Consider the following 22,208-nt stretch of genomic DNA (forward strand, 5'->3'; position numbering starts at 1 on the left):
ACGGAGTGGCTGGGCCCGTGAGCCATGGCCGCTGAGCCTGCGCGTCCGGAGCCTGTGCTCCGCAACGGGAGAGGCCACAACAGTGAGAGGCCCGCGTACCGCAAAAAAAAAATTTCTCAGGACACAAATGAGCAAATACTAAAGGAAAAAGACATTGATGAATTGGAGTTGATAAAAATTTAAAATTCTGTTTTTCAAAAGATACCATTAAGGAAAAAAAATATCACAAAGTGGCAGACAACATTTGCAAAACACATATCTTATAATGTACTTTATCCAGAATGCATAAAGAACTCCTATAAGTTTATAATGAGATGACAGACTACCCAAGTAAAACAAATGGGCAAAAAATTTGACCAGACGTTTCACCAGAGAAGATCATTTGACAGCACATATGCACATAAACTGATGCTGAACATCATAGCATTAGGGAAATTCAAGTTAAATTCAAAATAAGAACACGTGGCTAAAGCCAAAAGGCTAAAAATACCAAGTTCTGGCTAGAATGCAGAGCAACTAGAAATCTTATTAATTGCTGGTAAAGATGGAAAAAGATACACTTTGGAAAACAGTTTGATAGCTTCTTGTAAATTTAACCATGTACTTACCATATGCTCCACCAATCCAATTCCTTAATATTTAACTGGGAGGATATGTCCACACAAATACCCATGTGCAAATGTTTATAACTGCTTTATCTTTAACATCCAACAATTGGAAATGATCAAATGTCCATTAACTGGTGAATGAATTAAACAAATTTTGATACATACTTACTGAAAAGTTCTACTTAATAATAAAAAATAAATTAATGCACAGAGGAACATGGCTAAATATCAAAAACATCATGCTAAGTAAAAGGCAGACACACAAAAAGACACAGAAAACTGAATAGTGTGCAATTCTATTTATATGAAGTTCTAAAATAGTAAAAATTGTAACAGTACAGTAAAACTGTACTGTAACAGTACAGTAAAACAGTAAAAACTGGAACAAGACAGTTACAGTGGCTATTGGGCTGGAAGTGTGAGAAGTGGGTTGTCTGCAACTGAGCACAATGAAACTAATTGAAGTCTGGAAGTAGTCTATATTTTGGTTTGGGTGGTGATTATATCTATATACATTTGTCAAAACTAATCTTAATAAGGATGAATTTTATTGTATGTAAATTATATTAATATATCTGATTACAAAAACTTTAATGGGATAGATAGAATAAACATCAAACAACCCAACTTTTGGCCAGATTATCATAAATTCTTACAGTAAAGGCCTATTTACTTCAGTATTCATTACCCTCTACAAGTTTGCCTTTCAACAAAAATTTGTAAGGCATGCCAGAAGGCAAGATAAAATATATTGAGAAGCAACAAAGTCATCATCAGAACAAGACTCAGATATGGTTCAGATGTAAGTATCAGATATGAAATTTAAAATGATTATGATAATATGTTACACACTCTAATGGAAAAGGTAGACAACATGCAGTATCACTTGGATAATGTCAGCAGATAGATGGAAACTATAACAAAAATTTAAAAGGAAATATTAGAAATTAAAAACACCATAACAGAAATATAGGATGCATTCAGTGTGCTCCTGGTAGACTTAACACAAGCAAGGAAAGAAAGAACAAACTTGAAGATAGGGCAGTAAAATTTACTCAGCCTGAAACGCAAAGAGAAAAAAGATTGGAAACGTTTTTTAAAAATCCAAGACTATAAGAACAAGTAAAAAGTGTAACATTTGTGTAATTGGAATAACAGAAGAAGAAAAGGAAAACGAGCAGATAAGGTATTTGAAGAAATAATTGTTTCCTTGAACCACAGATCCCACAAGCTCAGAGAACCCTAATAGGATAAATAACAAAAACACACACCTAGGCATCTCATATTAAAATTGCAGAAAACCAAAGACAAATAGAAAATGTGAAGGGGAAAGCCTTACAAAGGGATAAGAATTATAACAAACTGCTTATCAGAAACCACACAAACAAGAAGAGAATGGAGTGAAATTATTAGAGCGTTGGGGGAAAAAAAAAAAAACTACCAGTGTAGATTTCTATATCTAATGAAATTATCCTTCAGTAATGAAAGTGAAACAAACATTTTCTTAAACAAAAACTGAGGAAATTGATTGCTTTCAGACCTGTACTGTAAGAAATTTTGAAAAAAGTTCTTTTTCTCTTTTTTTTTTTTTTTTTGCAGTACGCAGGCCTCTCACTGCTGTGGCCTCTCCTGTTGTGGAGCACAGGTTCCGGACGCGCAGGCTCAGCAGCCATGGCTCACGGGCCTAGCCACTCCGTGGCATGTGGGATCTTCCCGGACCGGGGCACAAACCCGTGTCCCCTGCATTGGCAGGCGGACTCTCATCCGCTGCACCACCAGGGAAAACCAGAAGTTCTTTTAAAGAAACAAAATAACATAGCAGAAAGTTAGATCTACATAAAGGAAATGTGTCAGAAAAAAAACAAATGAATATCAGTATTATTGATAGTGTTCTACACGCAAAAGATCTATTTTTACAAACAAGGACCACGAGAGGTAGAGGTGATATCTATTGAAATATCTGAGATCCAAAAGAATTGGAAATGGGACCATGTGTGACTGACACACAGAAGCATAAGTCAGCTTTTATGATGTCCATCTAGAGAAAGAAATTTTTGTCATGTGAACATAAAATGTATTTCTATAGTGTCCTCTCCAGAACTGTGTAGGGGAGTTGAAGCTAATTGTTTCCTTATTGATGCCCCTACAATGCCTCAATCTAAACTCACCTCCAAAGGTTTGCCAGATGGAGCTCAAGACAACAAATATGACACTCATACCATTTGTCTAAATATTTACAATTTATAAATCAATATCAAACTATCAAATAAAATATATTTTACCCTTAGAATAAAAGCTACAGTGAGATGTAGCTGCATACTCATTTTTAGGCCCAAATCAGAAATGATAACAGCATCTAGTAGTGGTGAGGATGTGGAACAACTGGAACTCTCACACATTGCTGGCAGGAATGTGCTTTGGAGAAAGATTTGCAATTTCTTATAAATTTAAAAATACTCTTACCATACAATCCAACAATTTTATTCCTAAGTGTTTACTCAAGAGAGATGACTACTGATACAGTCAGTAGTCATCTCTACAGACGCATCTTAACAATATGCTGAGGGAAAGAGATCAGACACAAAAGGCTACATACTGTATCATTTTATTTATACAGATGCTATAAAAAACAAATCTAAACTCTAGTGACAGAAGACATAGGAGCAAGTTTGAGCATCTGTGTGGGCTTGACTGGAAGGGCACATGGGGACTTTGGGAATGATGGATATTCTGTGTTTTGCTTGGGGGGGGTGGTTAAATAGGTATATACATTTGTCATAATTCATTGAACTGTACACAAAATGAGTATATTTTATTGTGTTTAAATAATATTTAAATAAAGTTAATTTTGAAAAATACACCTTAACTATGAGGGCCAAGAATTAACCTTAAAACTAGTGGCATTTCTGAGTTTTCTTTTTTTTTTAAATTTTTCACCTGAAGATGGATATAACTAGAATCTACTTCATTATCTCAGGAGATATTTAATCATCCAAGAGAGGGCAATCTCATTTATACGGAAGTTAGGGAAACTATATTTGTATCTAATAAGTATATAGATGTTATAAAAAAGAAAGAGATATCCAGCATTCACAGGTTTCTAGCCAGGAGAAATATGCTCACAGGCTCGGAACAATGGATTTAGAATAAGAACCAGGTACATTTGTCATTAGGTATTAAATTGATTAACTTATTCTGACTCACTAAGGTTTGCTCTTTTATGTTTTATTATATGTCTGTGTCAAATTAACAATATGCAAATTAAGCTACTATCTAAAGGGACTATGTTTCCTGCAGAAATAATTATACAGTTATTAGAATCATTTTGCAAGGATGAAATATTTGGTTGTATAGACTGCCTATGCTTTGTCACAAGGCAGAAAAGTCATGGCATTAGGGAGGAGTAAAATATATACACTATTCTCTTAATACAATTTATCTCTCATTTGTAGGGAAAATTTAATTATTTTTAACAGATGTGAATTCTCTGAGTTAACATGAAGAATATCAGTTCAGTATTAAAGAGGGACATTTTAAATCAGTGAAGTTAAACTGATTACTTTCCTTTAAAAAGTTAAACTGATTACAAAAAGGAAAAATACTGTGCTCTGAAAATTATTCAGTAGAATTTGATGCCTTTAGATTGATTTTAAATATACAGCATAGTTTCAGCTAAATCAGAGATCCTGAATTGAGTTTTGGATTTCTTTGTTATCAAACAGATAATTAAAGTAACCACATTAAAAGGAATGCTATAAAAACCTTTCTGGAGAGATTTTGGGCAGATACGGGGTGTGTATATGTGTGTGTGTGTGTGTGTGTGTGTTTACTGGTAAATAGCACAAACTCTGAGGTCAAGCTGCCTGGGTTTGATCAGGACTTCACTTATTAACTGGGCAAGCTTGACATTATTTAAGTTTTCTCTATTTCTGTGTTTACTCTTCCATAAAATTAGGACTGTGATAACTAGTGCACATTCCATAAACTTGTTATGCAGATTGAGTTAATGTATATAACATGCTAAGAGCAGTGCCTAGCACATGAACACAGCTTAAGTTTTGCATGTTTTGTTCTTGTTTATATTGGACAGTAACACAACTTTCCAACGAAAATTTTCTAGTGGTACTGGTAAGAAAGATATCATAGAAGAAAATGAAAACTGTTGGTGGGTGAAGCAGAACTGTGGATCTATAAGATGTAAGAAACACTAGGGTAGAAATTTTTTCTGTGTTGTTTACTGATATATGCCCAGCATCCCAAATAGACCTGGCATAGTGAAGTCAATAAATGCTTGTTGAATTAAATTGAATTGAATGTGAGGAGATGGTTTCATCATATCTTATAAGAGTTAAGTGTTCGGTTATATGTCAACAATTATAACTAAACATGCAATATACATAAAAACAGAACTTGAAACTGTTTAATGAAATACTACCCCACACATGGGGCTTCCCTGGTGGTACAGTGGTTAAGAATCCACCTGCCAATGCAGGGGACTTGTGTATGAGCCCTGGTCTGGGAAGATCCCACATGCCACGGAGCAACTAAGCCCATGTGCCACAACTACTGAGCCTGCACTCTATAGAGCCCGCGAGCCACAACTACTGAAGCCCACCCACTTAGAGCCCGTGCTCCGCAACAAGAGAAGCCACTGCAATGAGAAGCCCGCGTGCCGCAACTAAAGAAAGCCCGCGCGCAGCAACGAAGACCCAATGCAACCAAAAATAAATAAATGAAATAAATAAATTTATTTAAAAAAATACTACCCCACACTTGAAAAAGGAAATCTGTATGAACTGGATAATTTGTAGGCAGGAAGAAAGGCTAGAAAATGTCTTGATAAGTTGTTGGGATCTGACAGGACAAAGAGAAGGTGACAATAATTCACATTAGATGAGAAAAATGGGAAGAAGAGGAAAAACTCTAAGAAGAAAAAATTTTATTAATATATGAATTTCTGAGTTGTACTCTGTGGGAAAATATATCCTGAACCTTGCACAGTTAAACTTGACAAAGTTTGGTTCTGTCTTCCCTGCTTCCTTTCTTCTAATCTGCATAGTTTAAAATGAAGATTACGTAAATAATTACAGTTAAATAATTATAACTTCTGCCTTGCACCTCCTCTTAAGCTTGCTTTAAATTTATGGGAACATCTTTTAGCAAGAGCAGAATGCTTTCACATAATGATCCCATATTCTTTCTTACAAGGGAGATACCGTACCATCTTTACCATCTCAAGCTGGGGATCCCTAAGTAGTTTTCAGTGAGTGAACATATTATGTCAGTTAATGCAAGGTAATAGCAACTTGCTACTATCACGTGATTCTGCTTAGTTAGATGTGATACTCAGTATGTAAAGGAACTTTACTGCATTAGTCTACCTGCTTTATTTTCCCATCAATCTATTTTTCCTGAGACACTTTTTATTGTTAAGATCATAGAGATAAATTTGCAAAACATTTGCAAGCTAAATTCTGTTTTGTGTGTCAGCTGAGGTAAACTGGCTCTAAACAATTCTTTGTTGAAAACACTTGTGCATTCAGACAAAATACCTAAATTTCCAATCTTGAGATATTGTGAGTCTATAATTTTATAAGATATGTGGGTGTCTGGGTTTTGATGAATGCAAGTCAGTATGGCAAAACGTGTTGCATATAACCTATCCAGATTAAGTCTTTTCATCCAATTGGTCTCCCGTTTGAGACTGTATGAATTAGCAGAGTACATAGGAAAAAAGAAGCCAGAATGAAGAAACAGAGCTGGAAGGAAACAATATCAAAAGGATAGTGAAATTTTTTTTTTGCTGTGCCACAATGGACAAGGAACTAAAATATGGTCAATAAGCAATCTTAAAGTCCACTTATTAAAAAACTCATAACTGCACTTCAAAAAAAGGAAACAAAACCACCTCATTTTGAAATCACTGGAGTATTTTTACCTCTTTGAAATATAAAATAAGAAAGGTAATAATTCAAATCAGTTTATTCATGCAGAGGAATAAATATAAAATAACTGAAAATAAAACAATATAATGATACATATGAAATTAGCTGCCCCTTCCCAGTAGCATGAATAAAGAGCTATTAACCACAAATTGCAATGGAATTTACCTATTGGATAACATTAACTACTAATGCAAACAAATTTTAAAGTTGTTTCCTAAAGTGACTGCTATTACTTATTCCTACAGAAAACTGGATCTATTATGAACGTTGGAAGACAGCTGTGCCAGAGTAAACTGCTTTTCCTTCAGGTTAAAATAATTTCATGGGAAAAATTACTCAGAAGATTCATAGTTACCTTGAAACTCAAGTCCTAGGGCAGAATTTCCATAAATAAATTTTAACCTCAATAGGTTTTAAGTAGTAGAGGATTAAACTAGCAATGTGTATGTAATGAAAATTAAACACTTCTATAGGTAGTTATGAAAAGGTGACAATTAAATTATTAAATATGAAAGAAAAAAGTAGTATCGGTAAAGATATTTTAAAACATTACCATCCCCCAAATCTGTGTATGTATGTATGTATGTGGGTATACATATATATTTTTGCACAAATATAAACATGTGTGTATATGCATACATGTATATGATATACATATTATGTACAGTCAGGTAAAATGTTAAGGATTTTAAGAGTAAACTATATAGAGAAAGAAGAAGGAAGGGGTCATTGTTTCTCCTCAGGCTCAGAGCACCGTCTGTTGTTTTTTATTGGGTCACTAATTTAATCTGTAGCTTGTCTAGGTGAGTAAGCACCCACAATTTGCCCTTGACCTTATGAAGTAACCAAAATTTCTTTTAATAAAAATGGTTTAGATAATAAAAGCCAGGGCATATTTGACAGTATTTCATATAGATCTGATGAGTTTTAAGAAAGAGTGTGTTCACTTAAATATGTACCTTACTGGTGGTTAAGCATTGTGTTGATTTTTATAACAGCATTTAAATTTTAAAATTATCGTACTAAACTGTTCAAACCATAAACTTTGTCATGTAAGTGGGGAATCCACTACAGCTCCCACTTTCCTTTTTAAACTCTTATAAGCAGGAAACAGATGGCACTTTCAAGCAAGTAGCCAAGGAGAGTATAATAACAAGGCTGTTTACAAAAGAATCAACAGAGTTTAGAGAATGCAACAAAAAATGGTTGTACATTGGCACTAGTAATCAGGGGTTAAGTCATTACCACTCCTGGACTTTAAGTGGGAGGGAAGGAAGCAATTATATGAACTCGTAAAAAATACCTCTATGGAGAGGGCTACCTGAGAGACTATGGCCTATAGTTTGAGGACATAGCCAGTTTGTGGCTACTACACAAGAAAGACCCAAGGGAGTAAATGTCTTAATTTTATTTTGTCTTACTGTCCAACTTCTTACTGGTTAGTCTCATTGGCCAAATCCAATCTGAAGCCAGAGAAGAAAGTCTATAAAATTCAGCCTCGGGCTTCCCTGGTGGCACATTGGTTAAGAATCTGCCTGCCAATTCAGGGGACATGGGTTCGATCTCTGGCCCAGGAAGATCCCACATGCCGCGGAGCAACTAAGCCCGTGCACCACAACTACTGAGCCTGTGCTCAAGAGCCCGTACTCTGCAATGAGAGAAGCCACAACAATGAGAAGCCCGTGCACCACAACATAGAGTAGCCCCTGCTCCCCACGACTAGAGAAAGCCCATGCGCAGCAACGAAGAACCAACACAGCCGAAATAAAAGCAAATAAATAAATAAATTTATTAAAAAAAAAAGAGCCTCCTGGGGCATAGTTTGAGAAAGGTCGAGTGGAATGTGGATCTGGAGGAACAAATGGAAAATTCTGCATTCCATTCCTCTTTTTTTTTTTTTCAGCATATCTCTTTTCCAGATAAAAAATGTGTCCCTAGTATAAGGGATATGTGAATCGTATCAACTACCATATTCTTATGAATTTATATCAGTTTTATCATATTCCCAAACAAAATCTAAAATGTTAGTAAACCTCTGTGCTCTTTGTGTAAGGTAATCTAGAAAAAAAAAGTAAGGAAAAATATTCTTAATATAAAATATAGCTGCTATAGTCTTATGACATGTAGCTGCTCATGAGGTCGTAGATGATAATTATACATTCTTTTAGCTGCGATTACTCTACGTGTATCCTAAGCTGTGTCAGTAACTAGTCTGTATGGTATGATCAGACTAGTTACTGGTGGTATGATCCTGTGTTATAAGCCTGATTGGTCTACCTTTATTGTGTTGCCTCATTATTCTATTACCCAGCCTATCACATAAATAAGACACTCCAGAGAAACCTCTAGGTTCAGAAATAGTTCTCCTTGTCCCCGTTATGTGGTGGCAGTCTAATTTCCTACTGGTAAATAATATCAATCACCTCAACCACTATTGTTGTCCCTTTCTCTGTAGAGAAGGTTAGACAGCTTAAGGAGTTCATAATGGCCAGAGGGCAGACTCAATTTCCAATTTTACAGATCCTTGATTGTGTTCTCTAGTGGAAGCATTTTTTTCCCATGGAAACTAGTACCCTTCTCCCCATAAAGGCTAGGTTGTAGAGGTAGAAATTTTCCTTCAGTGACTTTGCTGAAAGAGGCCACTCTAACATCCTCCCTTGGTTCCTGGACCTGTGCATTCTGTCTTAGGAGATATGACATTATGCATTGGATAGTGCTTTAAGGTACATAGCATCCTGTGGGATGGCATTCCCCAATCCACAAGATTTTTCTCCCCAAAGTTTCTATAGTAGTCTAGCAGATTATTCCATTCTATCAAGTCAATTGCTTCTAGATGTTGAGGGCTTGAGATTTTTTTTTTTTTTTTTTTTTTTTTTTTTGGTGAGCCCGTGGGTCATTTTCTTTTTCCCCCCATAAATTATTTCTCCTGGTCTGTGGTAAGATTATGTCAAAACCCAAGTAAAATAAAGATTTTGTAAGTCTACAAATGGTGGTGCTGACAGAATTGTGGCCAGAGGAGACAGATCCCAGATATCTGTTTCTCCCTTTAAGAAGACTTTTTTTTTTCTTTCACAATGATGAAGGGGGTCCAATAGAATCGACCTCATACAAATTGGTCAGAATGGTGCCATATGATTGGCTGTGTGTTGTCTTTTACTATTGGCAAGTCGGGTGGCCATAACCATGTCAACTGTGGTGAGAAGTTCATGTTGTCAAATCAGTGCATAGTGTGCATTTGTGCCATCCTGGCCTATTAGTACTCCCATTGAGCAAGCACTGGATTAATTGAAAAAAAAAAGAATGACAGCTATAGGAAGGATAATTTTGTCATGTGATTATTGAGAGGCTCCTCTGCCATGGAAGCCCTTTCTGGGAGATTACATGGGACCTGAATCTCCATCTTTTGTGCCCATTTCAAGAGGACCACTCATATACTCCTCCATCAGACCTCTTTGCCATTGATTTTCCAGTCTTGGTGTTTTAAGTCCCCTATCAGTTGTCCAACCTGTTAGCCACTGCTCATGGATGAGTGTAGATCCCTAACTCAAGCCATCTCTCCTTTCACACAGTATTCAGCCAAATTTCCTCTCTGACTTTCTGCATGATGGGAAGATTTCCTTTCACCCACTGACTTTCAGGACCACCCCTGAATAGGGCTGTAAAGTAGCAGCTTTTAACAAGGACTAGTAAATTCTTAGTTAATCCAGCCTTGCACTGTTTCTTCCTTCATTAACTGGTCATAGGGCACTCCCCATGAAATAAATTATAGTTGTGAGTGAGAGAACCAACCGTCAGCAACTCCACAGAGAAGGAACCAGGGAAATAAATACCTCAACCTCTTTCATCTCCTATCCCCTAATATCTGTTAGTGCCTTCCCAACCAGAAGTCAAAGGACAAGGGAACCTGGGTGATGTGAAATAGAGGTCAGCAACCCTTGACACAGCAGGCTGGAGATGGTGCAGAGGGAGACCTAGTGGACCAAATAAAGACATTCAGCACAACTGCCGCCAGAAAAGCACAATCCAGCAGTAAATTTAATTTTATGGCTTAAAATACTTTAGGGTATTTGAGATGAACCATTTTTCTGCTCACAGTATTATAATTTTTAATTGCAGACCTTTGTGAAGGATTTTCTTTTTTTTACTTCTGACATGTGGAATCATAAGAACCTCCTGAGTAATATTTGCTTCACATTTTCTGTGACTAATAGTAGCTAATTTCGAGCTTTATTGGACATCTTATGCAGTTGCATAAGTAAAATGTTACATTCAGAAATTATTTAAAAAATATGTATCTACTACCTCAATTAGATGTACAGTCAATGAATGCAGTGCTTTTTTTTTTGGCTAAAGTGGGTATATTTTTGCGAACTTGATGAATCATATGTGTGATGATATATCAAATGCTGAGAGTTTATTATTGTGTATTTTAGGAATAATTTGTAGTGTTGGGTTATGTAAGGGGCTTCTTTAAAATGGCCATTGTTCCACTATGCTGTCTCCTTACAAAGGGCTTCCCAATGCATCTTGAAGCCAAAATTCGAGTTTTGTTTCCAAAAAAAAATTTTTTTGGGGGGGGCAGTGTAGGCAGAAGTTGGGGGATGGGGAGATTTCCTATTTAAAGCTGAGACTAAGGTTATTACTAGAGCCATTGCAAGCTGAGGACCTTTTCAATACTTTTAATGAGGAATCTCATTCTTAATGCAGAAGGAAATAATTTCATGTTTCAGCATTATTATATTACCTTAGTGAACATTTTAAAAGTTGGGTCCATTGTTTCTAGGAAATATTTATGACTGTAACAGGTGCCAAACAACCTCTTAATGTACAGAAGAATAGCAGTGGCTTTAATAGACATGTAGATGGTTTTGTAAGGACGATTGTGAAAGGAGAGTGAAAAAAATTTATACTAATATAGAAATTTGCTTTTTCATAAAAGAGGAACCAAGAACTTTGCTATCTGTCCTTACTTAAATAGTTTTCCTTATCTGTAAATTATAGTGAAGCTCCTGTGAGAACTTTCCTGCTAAAACAAACCATAATTCTTTATGATACTCTTCTACCTGCTTGTCATCTTAGGTACATTAAGTAGCTTTCCTTCTTTCAGGAACTCCACTCAACACTGATCCCTTCTTTTTCATTCCCCCAACATCCACTAACTTCACCTTCTGTATCTATCACTGTAAAAGCCATGTTATATCCATCATCACTGAAACCAGAGTTTTGGTTAATATGCAGCTGAAATCCCCTTATTAAGTACAGTTGAACTGATTTAAACAATACAGATGATGCTAAAGAAAGAATGTAAAAGTTCTTCTAATCTAAGAAACCACTGCAAGTCTCTGTTGGTGACATATGTTTATACATCATATAACTTTTTTTTATAGAAATGGGCTTATTTTTTAGTATTGTTTCATGACCTCTTTTTTCACTTAAGTATAATATGAACATCTACATAATTAAATATTTTTCTATAGCATAATTTTAATTTATGTTTTTTGTATGTGGATATAACACAATTTATATTGTATTTAAAATGTGGTATATATAGTATTTAGTATAATACATATGTAGTATATAGTATCTATATGGAGAGGGAGAAAATATACATTTATTTTTTTTCTTGCATGTAAAAACACATAATATTACTTTAATTATCTATGCCAGTAAAATTTGGGGCATATCCATATTTCCTTACAATATATTTTTATAAAAGATTTCTGAGTCATAATTTATAAGCTATGTTTCATTTTCTTTTATAGAATATTACAGGAATGTGTGATATGGGCATCTACTGTAGTACATATATGCATTGGCATATAACTTCCATTTATATAACACTGTGAAGTTATTTAAATATTTTACAAAAGAAGAAATTATGGACAAGAAAGAAAAGTCCATTATTGTAAGGCTAATAGCTGCCAGTATTTAAGCAGCCATACTTTGTATTGAGTTATTATTGAGAACCATTTGTAACAGTTCCACAAACTACTATTTTTATTAAAAATTACCTTTGGGGTCTGAAATAGATTAATTGCATACTTCACTTTATTTAAATGGTTTCTTTAACTGTCTGCTTAGGGTCTGATTTGTGATCTAATTAAAACCTCTTAAGACCATAGTCTTCACACATTTTAACTGTGTGCCACTATCTGTAGAAATTTTTCAACTTGTGTTAATGTATCTAAATTTATTTATTATGCATACATACATTATTCTTAACCTAAATATTAAATACTAGTGAGGACTAATTTTTTATATAAAAAATAGGTATGAAGCAGAGATTTTACTTTTTTTTAAATACCACATGGATCATTTTATACATCTTTAAGGTGGGAAAAACCTCTACTTTAATTGCTCTGTTCCTCATTCTCTCGATAGAACTAGATTGTCTCAAAGTTTCCTTCTACTTTTTTGAACTTATTCACTGATTGAATGAATGGTGTCAGGCACTGAGCTGAGTCAAAGTTGAGGCAGAATACGTTGGTGAGTCTTCATAGATGAAAGGGGAAAGAATAAAGTGCTCTAATAAAAATAACACTATCAGGTATAACAGATAGGTCTGCAGTCCCAATGGTTTAGCAAAATAAAGTGTTTTTGCTCTCATATAAATTATGCAGTGGGCATACCTGATCAGCTGGTGGCTGTCCTCCAAGTGGTGATTCAGGCATCTATGTTACCGCCTCCTTGTGATGGCTTTGCCGTTTTCAACACGTGGCTTCCAAATTGCTAGAGCCAAGGAAAGAGCATGGAGAATTGCACATGGGAAATTGTTATTGGCCAGGCCCATAGCATTTCTATCCTCAGTTACAAAACCACACTTAAATGTAGGGGAGGCTGAGGAATGTTGTATATCTGTGTATCTAGGAGGAAGTAAAATGGGACAGTTCACTAGTTAGACTCTCTGCCATTACATGTAAACAGATAATGGTAATGGAGTATTATAAAAGGCGTAATGGAATAAAGTAAAAGAGCTATAAAAACAGAGAAGAGAGAGTGTTTACCTTATCTGAAAGTTGAAATTGGTGAACAAGGATTATTTCAGTCATCAGACATAGGAGGAAATTCCTAGCCAGAGGAATATCAGAAGGAAAGTCAAAAAAGATGAGATAAACAATAATTATATTATAGCATGGTTAATCTGTAATTTCCTCATTAAATTTCTACCATATTTTCAAAACAAATTCTTAAACAAATTTTTAAAGATGTAGACTAAGGAAGAAAATTAATTGAATCATCATTTATAATAGAGATTACAGAAACAACATAAATGTTCAAAGATAAAGGATTAGTTAAATAAATCATGGTAGGACCATGTTATGCTATATTTTGCAGCCATTATAAGGTAGGTATGGATTCACATATTTATTTGGGTAGATTTTAACAATTGCTTTTTAAACGATAAAAACAAGTATGTATCATAATGATAAATGAAGTGATAAAATTCAGCATGCATGAACGATCATATTTTAAATATATAAATATGTTTCTGAATAAATTAAAGTTGACCATTCAAGCAGAAGTTTAACTGATTTTTCACTTTTTTTTCATCGTGGCTACCTACCTATCTCTTTCTCTCTGTCTCCCTTCCTTCCTCCCCCTTTCTCTCTTTATTCTTTCTTTTAAATGAGCATGTATTATTTTTATATATAATAAAAAGAATATATTTTTGATTTAAAAAATAAGTAAAAGACAGTTTTGGAAATTAGTGTTCCCTTGGTCCTGTGAATGATCTCTCACTTAGCTGGTGGAAAATGCCGCCTTATTAATATCTAACAAGGGGTACCACCCTACTGGGAAATAGTAGCTAATATCTGCTGGACTTGATCCCATTGGAGCTTGCTATTTGCAATATTCTTGCTGCATAAAAATCTAGTTACTGAAATGTAATGGGCAGAAACCAGAGCACCATATATGTCCATGTTAAAATTTTTAAAAACATATTATTGACAGATGTATCAGATTTATAAAAATGCAGTTTTTTTAAAAGTGTAGCAAGTGAATTGCCATTTATTCCCACATTAAATAGAATGAATTTTGTTTGATATATATATATATATTAAGCTCTGTATTATAATATTGATATTTGAAGTCTATCATTGTTTCTAATAGAAATGGGCCAAAGTAAAGATATACGGAGTTCCTTTACTTTAACAAGAATTATTCTTTATAAACTCAGGGTCTGTAGATTTGCAAAAGAGCATGGCCCACGGAACACTGAGTGGAAGGCAAAATGGTTTGGATGGTGGGATGGTGATCCAACGGCTAGTGTGATTTCCTCATCTTCTGACTCCACTGCAGACTTGTTTATGATTGACAAGGCAAACAGCATTGTCTTAGGGAAACTGATTATTAGCAATGAAGTATGAATATTCAAAGATGAGAGAGATTAAAAGTCAAGGTTTTAAATTTATTTCAATTGACGATTTGGAAGAGATGAAAATTGGAGAAGAGCTGCAGTATCATTGAAAAGAAAGATTTTAAAGGCAAATATACAGAAATTAACAGCTGAGTAGATCTGAGGATAGAAATATAATTTGAGGTAATTTTTTGGAAAGTATGGCAGATGGGATAACATTTAGATTTTGGTCCAGTGTCATGCTTTTACCAATATGCATCATATATTACTATGTTCTTTAACATAATAAAATCTTTACTTTAAAATGACCTAAATTTTATTTTACTCTAGTTTGTTTTTAAATATAAACTGTCTTATCTCTCTTTTTTCAAATAGACAGTGCTTATTGTTAATGGGATATTTCTGCAACTGAAAAAGTGTTCATAATGTACATAAGCCATAATGCAATTAATATGTAGTGTTCGTTTTGGTAGACTGATCAGTTGGTTTATTTATATTTTCGTGGCCATCATTTTATCAATGGGAATTCTATGATAAAAATAAATCTCATTTAATCTATACGGTATGCACTATGTTAAAGAAAATGAAAGATATATGTTATATATATGTACATATATATAATGATTCTGCTTTTATATTTCAACAAGTTTTATAATGTCATATTGAGTCAAATTATCTATCATTTTTAATTATTTAACCATATAATTAGGAAGAAAATACCTTCCAGCGTAGTATATTAATTTATTTTTACAGTCCAAACCAGATTTGGAATTGGGACATTTCCATCCATATTTAAATCAATAGTCAAGGTATAATGTAGATTTAGTTGCCTTCTCCAATATAGTTGCCTATTAAGAGTGGAAAAGTAACACCAAAACTTCAATGACTTTTCTTTCTGTTTTTTTACTTTGGCTGTGGAGGAGCATGGTATCTCGTAGGTGTGTGGGTGGATTTTCTTTTTCTTTAAACTATGTAGAGGAGAGAAATAAACAGGTGAGAAAAAAATAAAAGTTGCTATTTAAAGGTACTGGAGATCAGAGATAAACGACATACTAAACTGCACAATCTTTTCTATTTCCTATTTATATTATTTGAATAATGATAAAAAAAACAAACCTGCTTCTTCTAGCAATATGTATTCTGCCAGGTAAGAGCCAGGAAAAGAAAAAGGCTGGTTCCACGTTATAATCACTTAGCATTTTTTCCTTGAGCAAGGTGAAAAATACCAATAGGTCTGCTCATGCATAAGAAAAAACATTTTGTAAAATGTCAAATATGCATTCATTGGAGGCTATTATAGAAAAGTATATTTAACTTTGGGGAGGAGACACTTAACCTGATACACATTAAGTTGTCATCTATTCTTCACTAAGAAGCTCAGAATAATTAAGGAGAATGATTATATGTGCTTGCAAACTAGTTCTAAGTATATGGATACTGTTTATGACAATTTTATTTTTGTTGATAAGACTACAAAATGAGATACTTACTCTACCATACCACTGACAAAACTATAATTTTCAAAATGCTAACCAAAGGAAATGGTCACAGCTTTGAATATATTACAAAAAACAAGTACTTCAAGGTCCTATAACTTGATCTTCATTGTCTACAATGATGGAGTTGAGCTCCATGGTTTTTCTACATAGCGTAAAAGTCATTCCTATCTATTTCATAGTCTTGGTAGCATTGCATTGATGCTAGTGCCTTTCTCTGCAATGTAAGGTGTTTTTGTTAGAATTTATAGAGGACATTTTAAAGAACTGTGAATGGTGAATGAATTGCTTTCTTAATTTCTAAAAATTCTAATTTTTTAACCTCAGATTCTTTAAGCTCTCTTTAATGTATCAAAAATCAAAAATTCTTTTTCCCAGAAAAAAATTAATCCTATATTTTCTGACATTAAGGTTACAGACCAGAATATGTAAAATATCTATCATCTACCTATCTATCTATCTATCTCTACCAATCTAGATTGAAAATCTATTTCCTTCTAGATAGATATAGATACAGACACATATATAAAATATCTATGGTCAGTGGGTAGTATTATATAGCTTGATTATGTCCTTTACTTCAGAATTAGAAGGACTCCTATGGAAACTATAAAAATTCTTTTTAACAGTTTCTATGGAATCAAAACTTAAAGAAATCCTAGAAATGAAAAGTACTTTAAGCCCTGTCTAAGTCCAGCATCTCACCAGCAGCACAAATTCACCCAAAGCCAATGCCAACAACTCCATCTGATTTCAGGGACAATAGGCTTACTAACTCCTGAGGGAACATATTACTGTTAGAATTCTAATTCATAAATTGAACAAAACATGCTTTTTCATAAAATTCCTGCCATCATTTCTATTTTTGCTTCTTAAAGTGAATGAGAGTCTTCATAAGCTTTAAGATAACTTTTTTTAATAGTTTGAGGTTGAATACATATATCTTTTTCATTTAAAAATTTCCCGGTTCTTACCATTTTTCTACATATAAGAGGATTTGCAGGCTAATTACCTTCATGATACCCGTATCTGAAGTTCCCCAGAGATTTCTAAATCTCTTTTATAGTTTGACTCCTGCCATTCCAAACTCAGAATAACCTTTCACAGAAAATAATCTACTGGAAGACCCATTGTGTATTAGTACTGGTAATATCAGTTTTGATGTTTTATAATTATGGTCAAATCAGAGGAAAGTCTCCTTATTGTGTTCTACCCTAGTTTTGACCATATTCTTATATTAGAATTTATATTCTATGAAATGCTGTAATTTATGGATTATTTTCACATGCTTTTTATCCTTTAATTTTGTATTGAAGTATAGTTGACTTACAAAATTGTGTTAGTTTCAGGTATCCAGCATAGTGATTCAACTTTTTTTTTTGTGCAGATTATATTCCATTTTAGGTTATTACAAGATATTGGGTATAATTCCCTGTGCTCTACAGTAAATCCTGTTGCTTATCTATTTTATGCATAGTAGTTTGTATCTGTTAATCTCATACCCCTAATTTGTCTCTCTCCCCCTCCCTTTCCCCTTTGGTAACCCTAAATTTGTAGGGTGAGTAGTAAACATAGTAAACATAGTAAGTTTACTATGTCTATGAGTCTGTTTCTATTTAGTATGTACACTCATTTGTATTATTTTTTAGATAGTAAACATAGTAAGTTTACTATGTCTATGAGTCTGTTTCTGTTTAGTATGTACACTCATTTGTATTATTTTTTAGATCCCACATATGAGTAATATCATATAGTATTCATCTTTTTCTGTCGGTCCTATTTCACTAAGCATACTATTCTCTAGGTCTATCCAGATTGCTGCAAATGGCAATATTTCATTCTTTTTTATGGCTGAGTAATATTCTATACATATACATATATATATATATATATGTGTGTGTGTGTATATATATGCTTGCCACATCTTCTTAATCCAGTCATCTGTTGATGGGCACTTGGGTTGCTTTCATATCTTGGCTCTTATACATAGTGCTGCAATGAACATTGAGGTACAGCGCATGTATCTTTTCAAATTATTGTTTTAGTTTTTTCTGGATATATACCCAGGAGTGGAATTGCTGGATCATATGGTATTTCTAGTTTTAGCTTTTTAATATTCTTTAAATTTTAAATACATTTTAAAGTAATCAGAGTCCATATATTTGCCCTTTAAAGTATATGGAAATTAAACTCAGTAAGATTAATGTGTTAGGTGCTATAATACAGCAAAACATTGGAAGAGTCAAGACCAGAACTACGTTTCTTTCATGGTAACCTAATTTAATATCATTATGAAAAGTAAGTTAAGGGTACATTAGGGTTGACTGGAACCTTGTCTTATTACTATATATTAGCATACATCCAGACATATGCATGCATGCATGTGCCTACACACACACACACATTGAACCATGTATTTTATAGCTAGAAGGGACATTTGTGTGATAACTTGGAGGAAATGGCAAGAACATTAGCTTGTATAGAATCCTGAATGCTCTTAATAAAAACAATCAAGCCCAGAATATTGCTCTGAAATTCCAGTTATGGAACACATAGCCTCCAAATCCAACTTGACATTTAAAATTATATGTCACTGCTATGAAAGTTCTTTTCACTTATTTGAAAATGATTTGACAAAGAAATCAAATTCTGATGGGGATAAAGCATTGCCAACCTTGCTTGCTTTTATAAAGATATAATGGCAGTAGATATTTGAAATACCAAAATATTTAAGTGGCTGTAAAAGTAAATTAATCTTGGTAAGTTTTTAAAATTTCTCTTTTATCATTTTGTACAACTTAGTCTGCCTAGAGCTCAACTTCATCCCTCTCTAATAAGTGTATTAAAAAACATGAAAGAGAAGTTTTAAGTTTTGGTGTTTTGTGTTGCTTAATTATTGTCTTAATGATTAGTCAGATCATATGATATGTGATAGACTTGAAGGACAACATGCAGCATTGAGTTAATGAATTAAAATAAGTTGTTTCTTTAGTGTAGTGCATGGTTTGTAAGTGGCAATAGAGATTTGATGATTTTATGATTAAGCCAGTTTATAAGTGATACCCTTTAGAATCTAATCCAACACATGAGTTTATATTTTCAGTTCATTATCTGTATGTTTGTATGTATGTGTGTACCTGTGTGTGTCTTACAGCTGTTATTTCAAGAAACCAAGAAGGGCCAGGAGAAATGGGAAAGGCTGTGCTGATTCCTAAAGATGACCAGGAGAAAATGAAAGAACTGTTTAAAATCAATCAGTTTAACCTTATGGCCAGCGATTTGATTGCCCTTAACAGAAGTTTGCCGGATGTAAGATTAGAAGGGTGAGTTTACATTTGTTTTATAATCTTATATGTTAGCAATCCCCAAATTTCAGAATATCTCAGAACTTCAATTAACTCAGATTATTTGAAATCTAGAACTATCTGGTTCTGAATACCTTTGCCATAGCAGGAATTAACTGTGCTATGATGAGAGATATGAACTGTCTTTCTCTGGCAGAGCAAAATATGTTACTTGCAAAGACATTGCAGAATACACCAACCTAACAGGTTTTTTCCTTCATGAGATGTCTTTTTGTTTTGCTTTGCTTTATCTTGCTAAAAATAGAGCAAACATGATCTTTGATAAATTATTTTCTGGCCTGTATAAAAAGCCCTTATACTTTGCTTTGAAAAACTATACGCTTTGCTATTCCAGCATAAAAATAGCCAACTGCCTGTGTGATTCTTTGACCCTTTAAAATTATTTATTGTGGGCTCTTTAGCAATTTATGATGCTATTTATCGATATAATTAGAAAGCTCAGTTATCAGCCATGGAGGAAATACTCACTTGGAAATAATAATACTGCATGAAAAATTATGTTGAAGAATTTAACACTTACGTGATTAACTGTAAGCCATGCTCTAGATAGTTGAACATATTTTAAATGGAGGTAATAAAAATCAGAATATTTAGTGGCAGTATAGTCATCCTTGTATATAGTCCTTATAAAGAAAACTCTTGGCACTTAGAAAAGATATGTCCTCAGTTTTTAGAAAATCTCCAAGTTTACAAATATCCTCCAGAACACACTTCTATTTAAAACGAACTTGTTCTTTTAGACATGTAATGGCCTATACATAGTTGATGCCTACAAAGTTTGCTACATATAATGGGTTATATTACATTAGTGCGATGGTGACATTAACATATTTACTAAACATGATTTTTTTTCCTTTCTGAATTACTTCAAATAAGATCAAAATAAATTAATCCAAGCCTTGTTGAGATGCTGGCCTGGGTTGTCAGAAGGTTCATTTGATAGCAAAGTAACTGGTTTTGTATACCCCTGTATGCTTTTGAAATGTCTCTCTCAACTAAACCACAAGTAACTACATATTATGGATATTTTTGGTTCCTAGCAAATAGCTTAAGCATCAAATTTAACATTTTTGCATTCCAGAGGCCTAAATAATTTTACAGGTAGTTCTGTGCTTATTTGTATGTGTGTGTTTGTATATGCGTAGATACATTTGAATTTTTAAAGATATACAGTGGGCATATTCTTCTAAGTAATTTTGAGCATTTTATATGCTGAGTTCATAATGTTATAATGTTGCATTTATTACCTTGTTTTATATACTATGTTGTGATAAAATGGGAAAATGTGATACTTATGTGTTCAGGAAAACCATGTACACACTATTTCAAATTTTTTTAAATCTTCATTTTCAACTATCAGAACATATAACATTAAATTTTATATCAGATCTGGTATAAAATTAAGGTAAGAACTATTTTAATACAGAGCTGTCACAAAAGTAAAAAAGAAGCAACATCATTATTGAGCTTCCATTTAAAATATTTGTGGCCAGTGGTATTACTTGTTTTAAGAATTACTGAGTGTATTAAGTAGTTGAAGATTTAAGTCTTAAACTATGGAACAATTCAACATTTAAAAAATGTAGGATTCAGGGCTTCCCTGGTGGCGCAGTGCTTGAGAGTCCGCCTGCCGATGCTGGGGACACGGGTTCGTGCCCCGGTCCGGGAAGATCCCACATGCCGCGGAGCGGCTGGGCCCGTGAGCCTTGGCCGCTGAGCCTGTGCGCCCGGAGCCTGTGCTCCGCAACGGGAGAGGCCACAACAGTGAGAGGGCCGCGTACCACAAAAAAAAAAAAAAAAAAAAGTTAAAAAATGTAGGATTCAAATCTCAGTATAAAAACTATAAAAAAATGCCATACCTACTGTAGATATTATTGCTTGAATTTTGAGATTTTGCAAATAATAGTAGTGAAATAAATCATTTCCTGTTTTATTTTTATGACATCACAGTGTATGCAATTAGAAAAAAGAAAGAAAGAAAGAAAGAAATACCATCTACAATTTCTAGACAAATCATAAAGTGTGTGTGAAGTTCACTGAGGACATTTGCAAGTCATCTTGAATGACTCAATTGTGTGACTGCCTGGGAACAACTAATGTTGAGAAACACACAATGAATCAGATATCCAAACTTATTTAAAAGATGTAAAAAGCTGTTAATACTCATTTGATGTAGAAAATATATTTTTTCCAATTTTGGTATTACAGTTCAGTTTTTGGATAGTTACATCTCATGAGATGACACATAAAGCTAGCCTCAGTGATGACTGAAATATCAAGATATAAAAAGATGGGATTTATAAATAATTAGTTTAAAAAGATCTTATTTTAGTGAAAACTTGAGTTGATATTTATTTAGAAAGGGTCTGAACTGCCCATACTGTGAATTTATTAAAATATCTCAGCATATTTTATGACTGCATTCAGAAAATTGT

At 33.7% G+C, this 22,208-nt stretch overlaps 1 protein-coding gene across 6 annotated transcripts in view; it reads left to right on the forward strand.

Annotated features, from left to right (window-relative positions):
- GALNT13 (polypeptide N-acetylgalactosaminyltransferase 13) overlaps nucleotides 1-22,208 on the forward strand; it is a 561,510-nt gene that overhangs the window by 187,225 nt on the left and 352,077 nt on the right. For all 6 annotated transcript variants that reach the window (XM_004276801.4, XM_033400037.2, XM_049712719.1 and 3 more), the window contains exon 4: nucleotides 19,563-19,731. In XM_004276801.4, the coding sequence (XP_004276849.1) occupies nucleotides 19,563-19,731 (169 nt within the window). The remainder of the gene's footprint in view (nucleotides 1-19,562; nucleotides 19,732-22,208) is intronic.

This window comes from Orcinus orca, chromosome 7 (assembly GCF_937001465.1).
Source record: "Orcinus orca chromosome 7, mOrcOrc1.1, whole genome shotgun sequence".
Lineage (NCBI taxonomy): Eukaryota > Metazoa > Chordata > Mammalia > Artiodactyla > Delphinidae > Orcinus > Orcinus orca.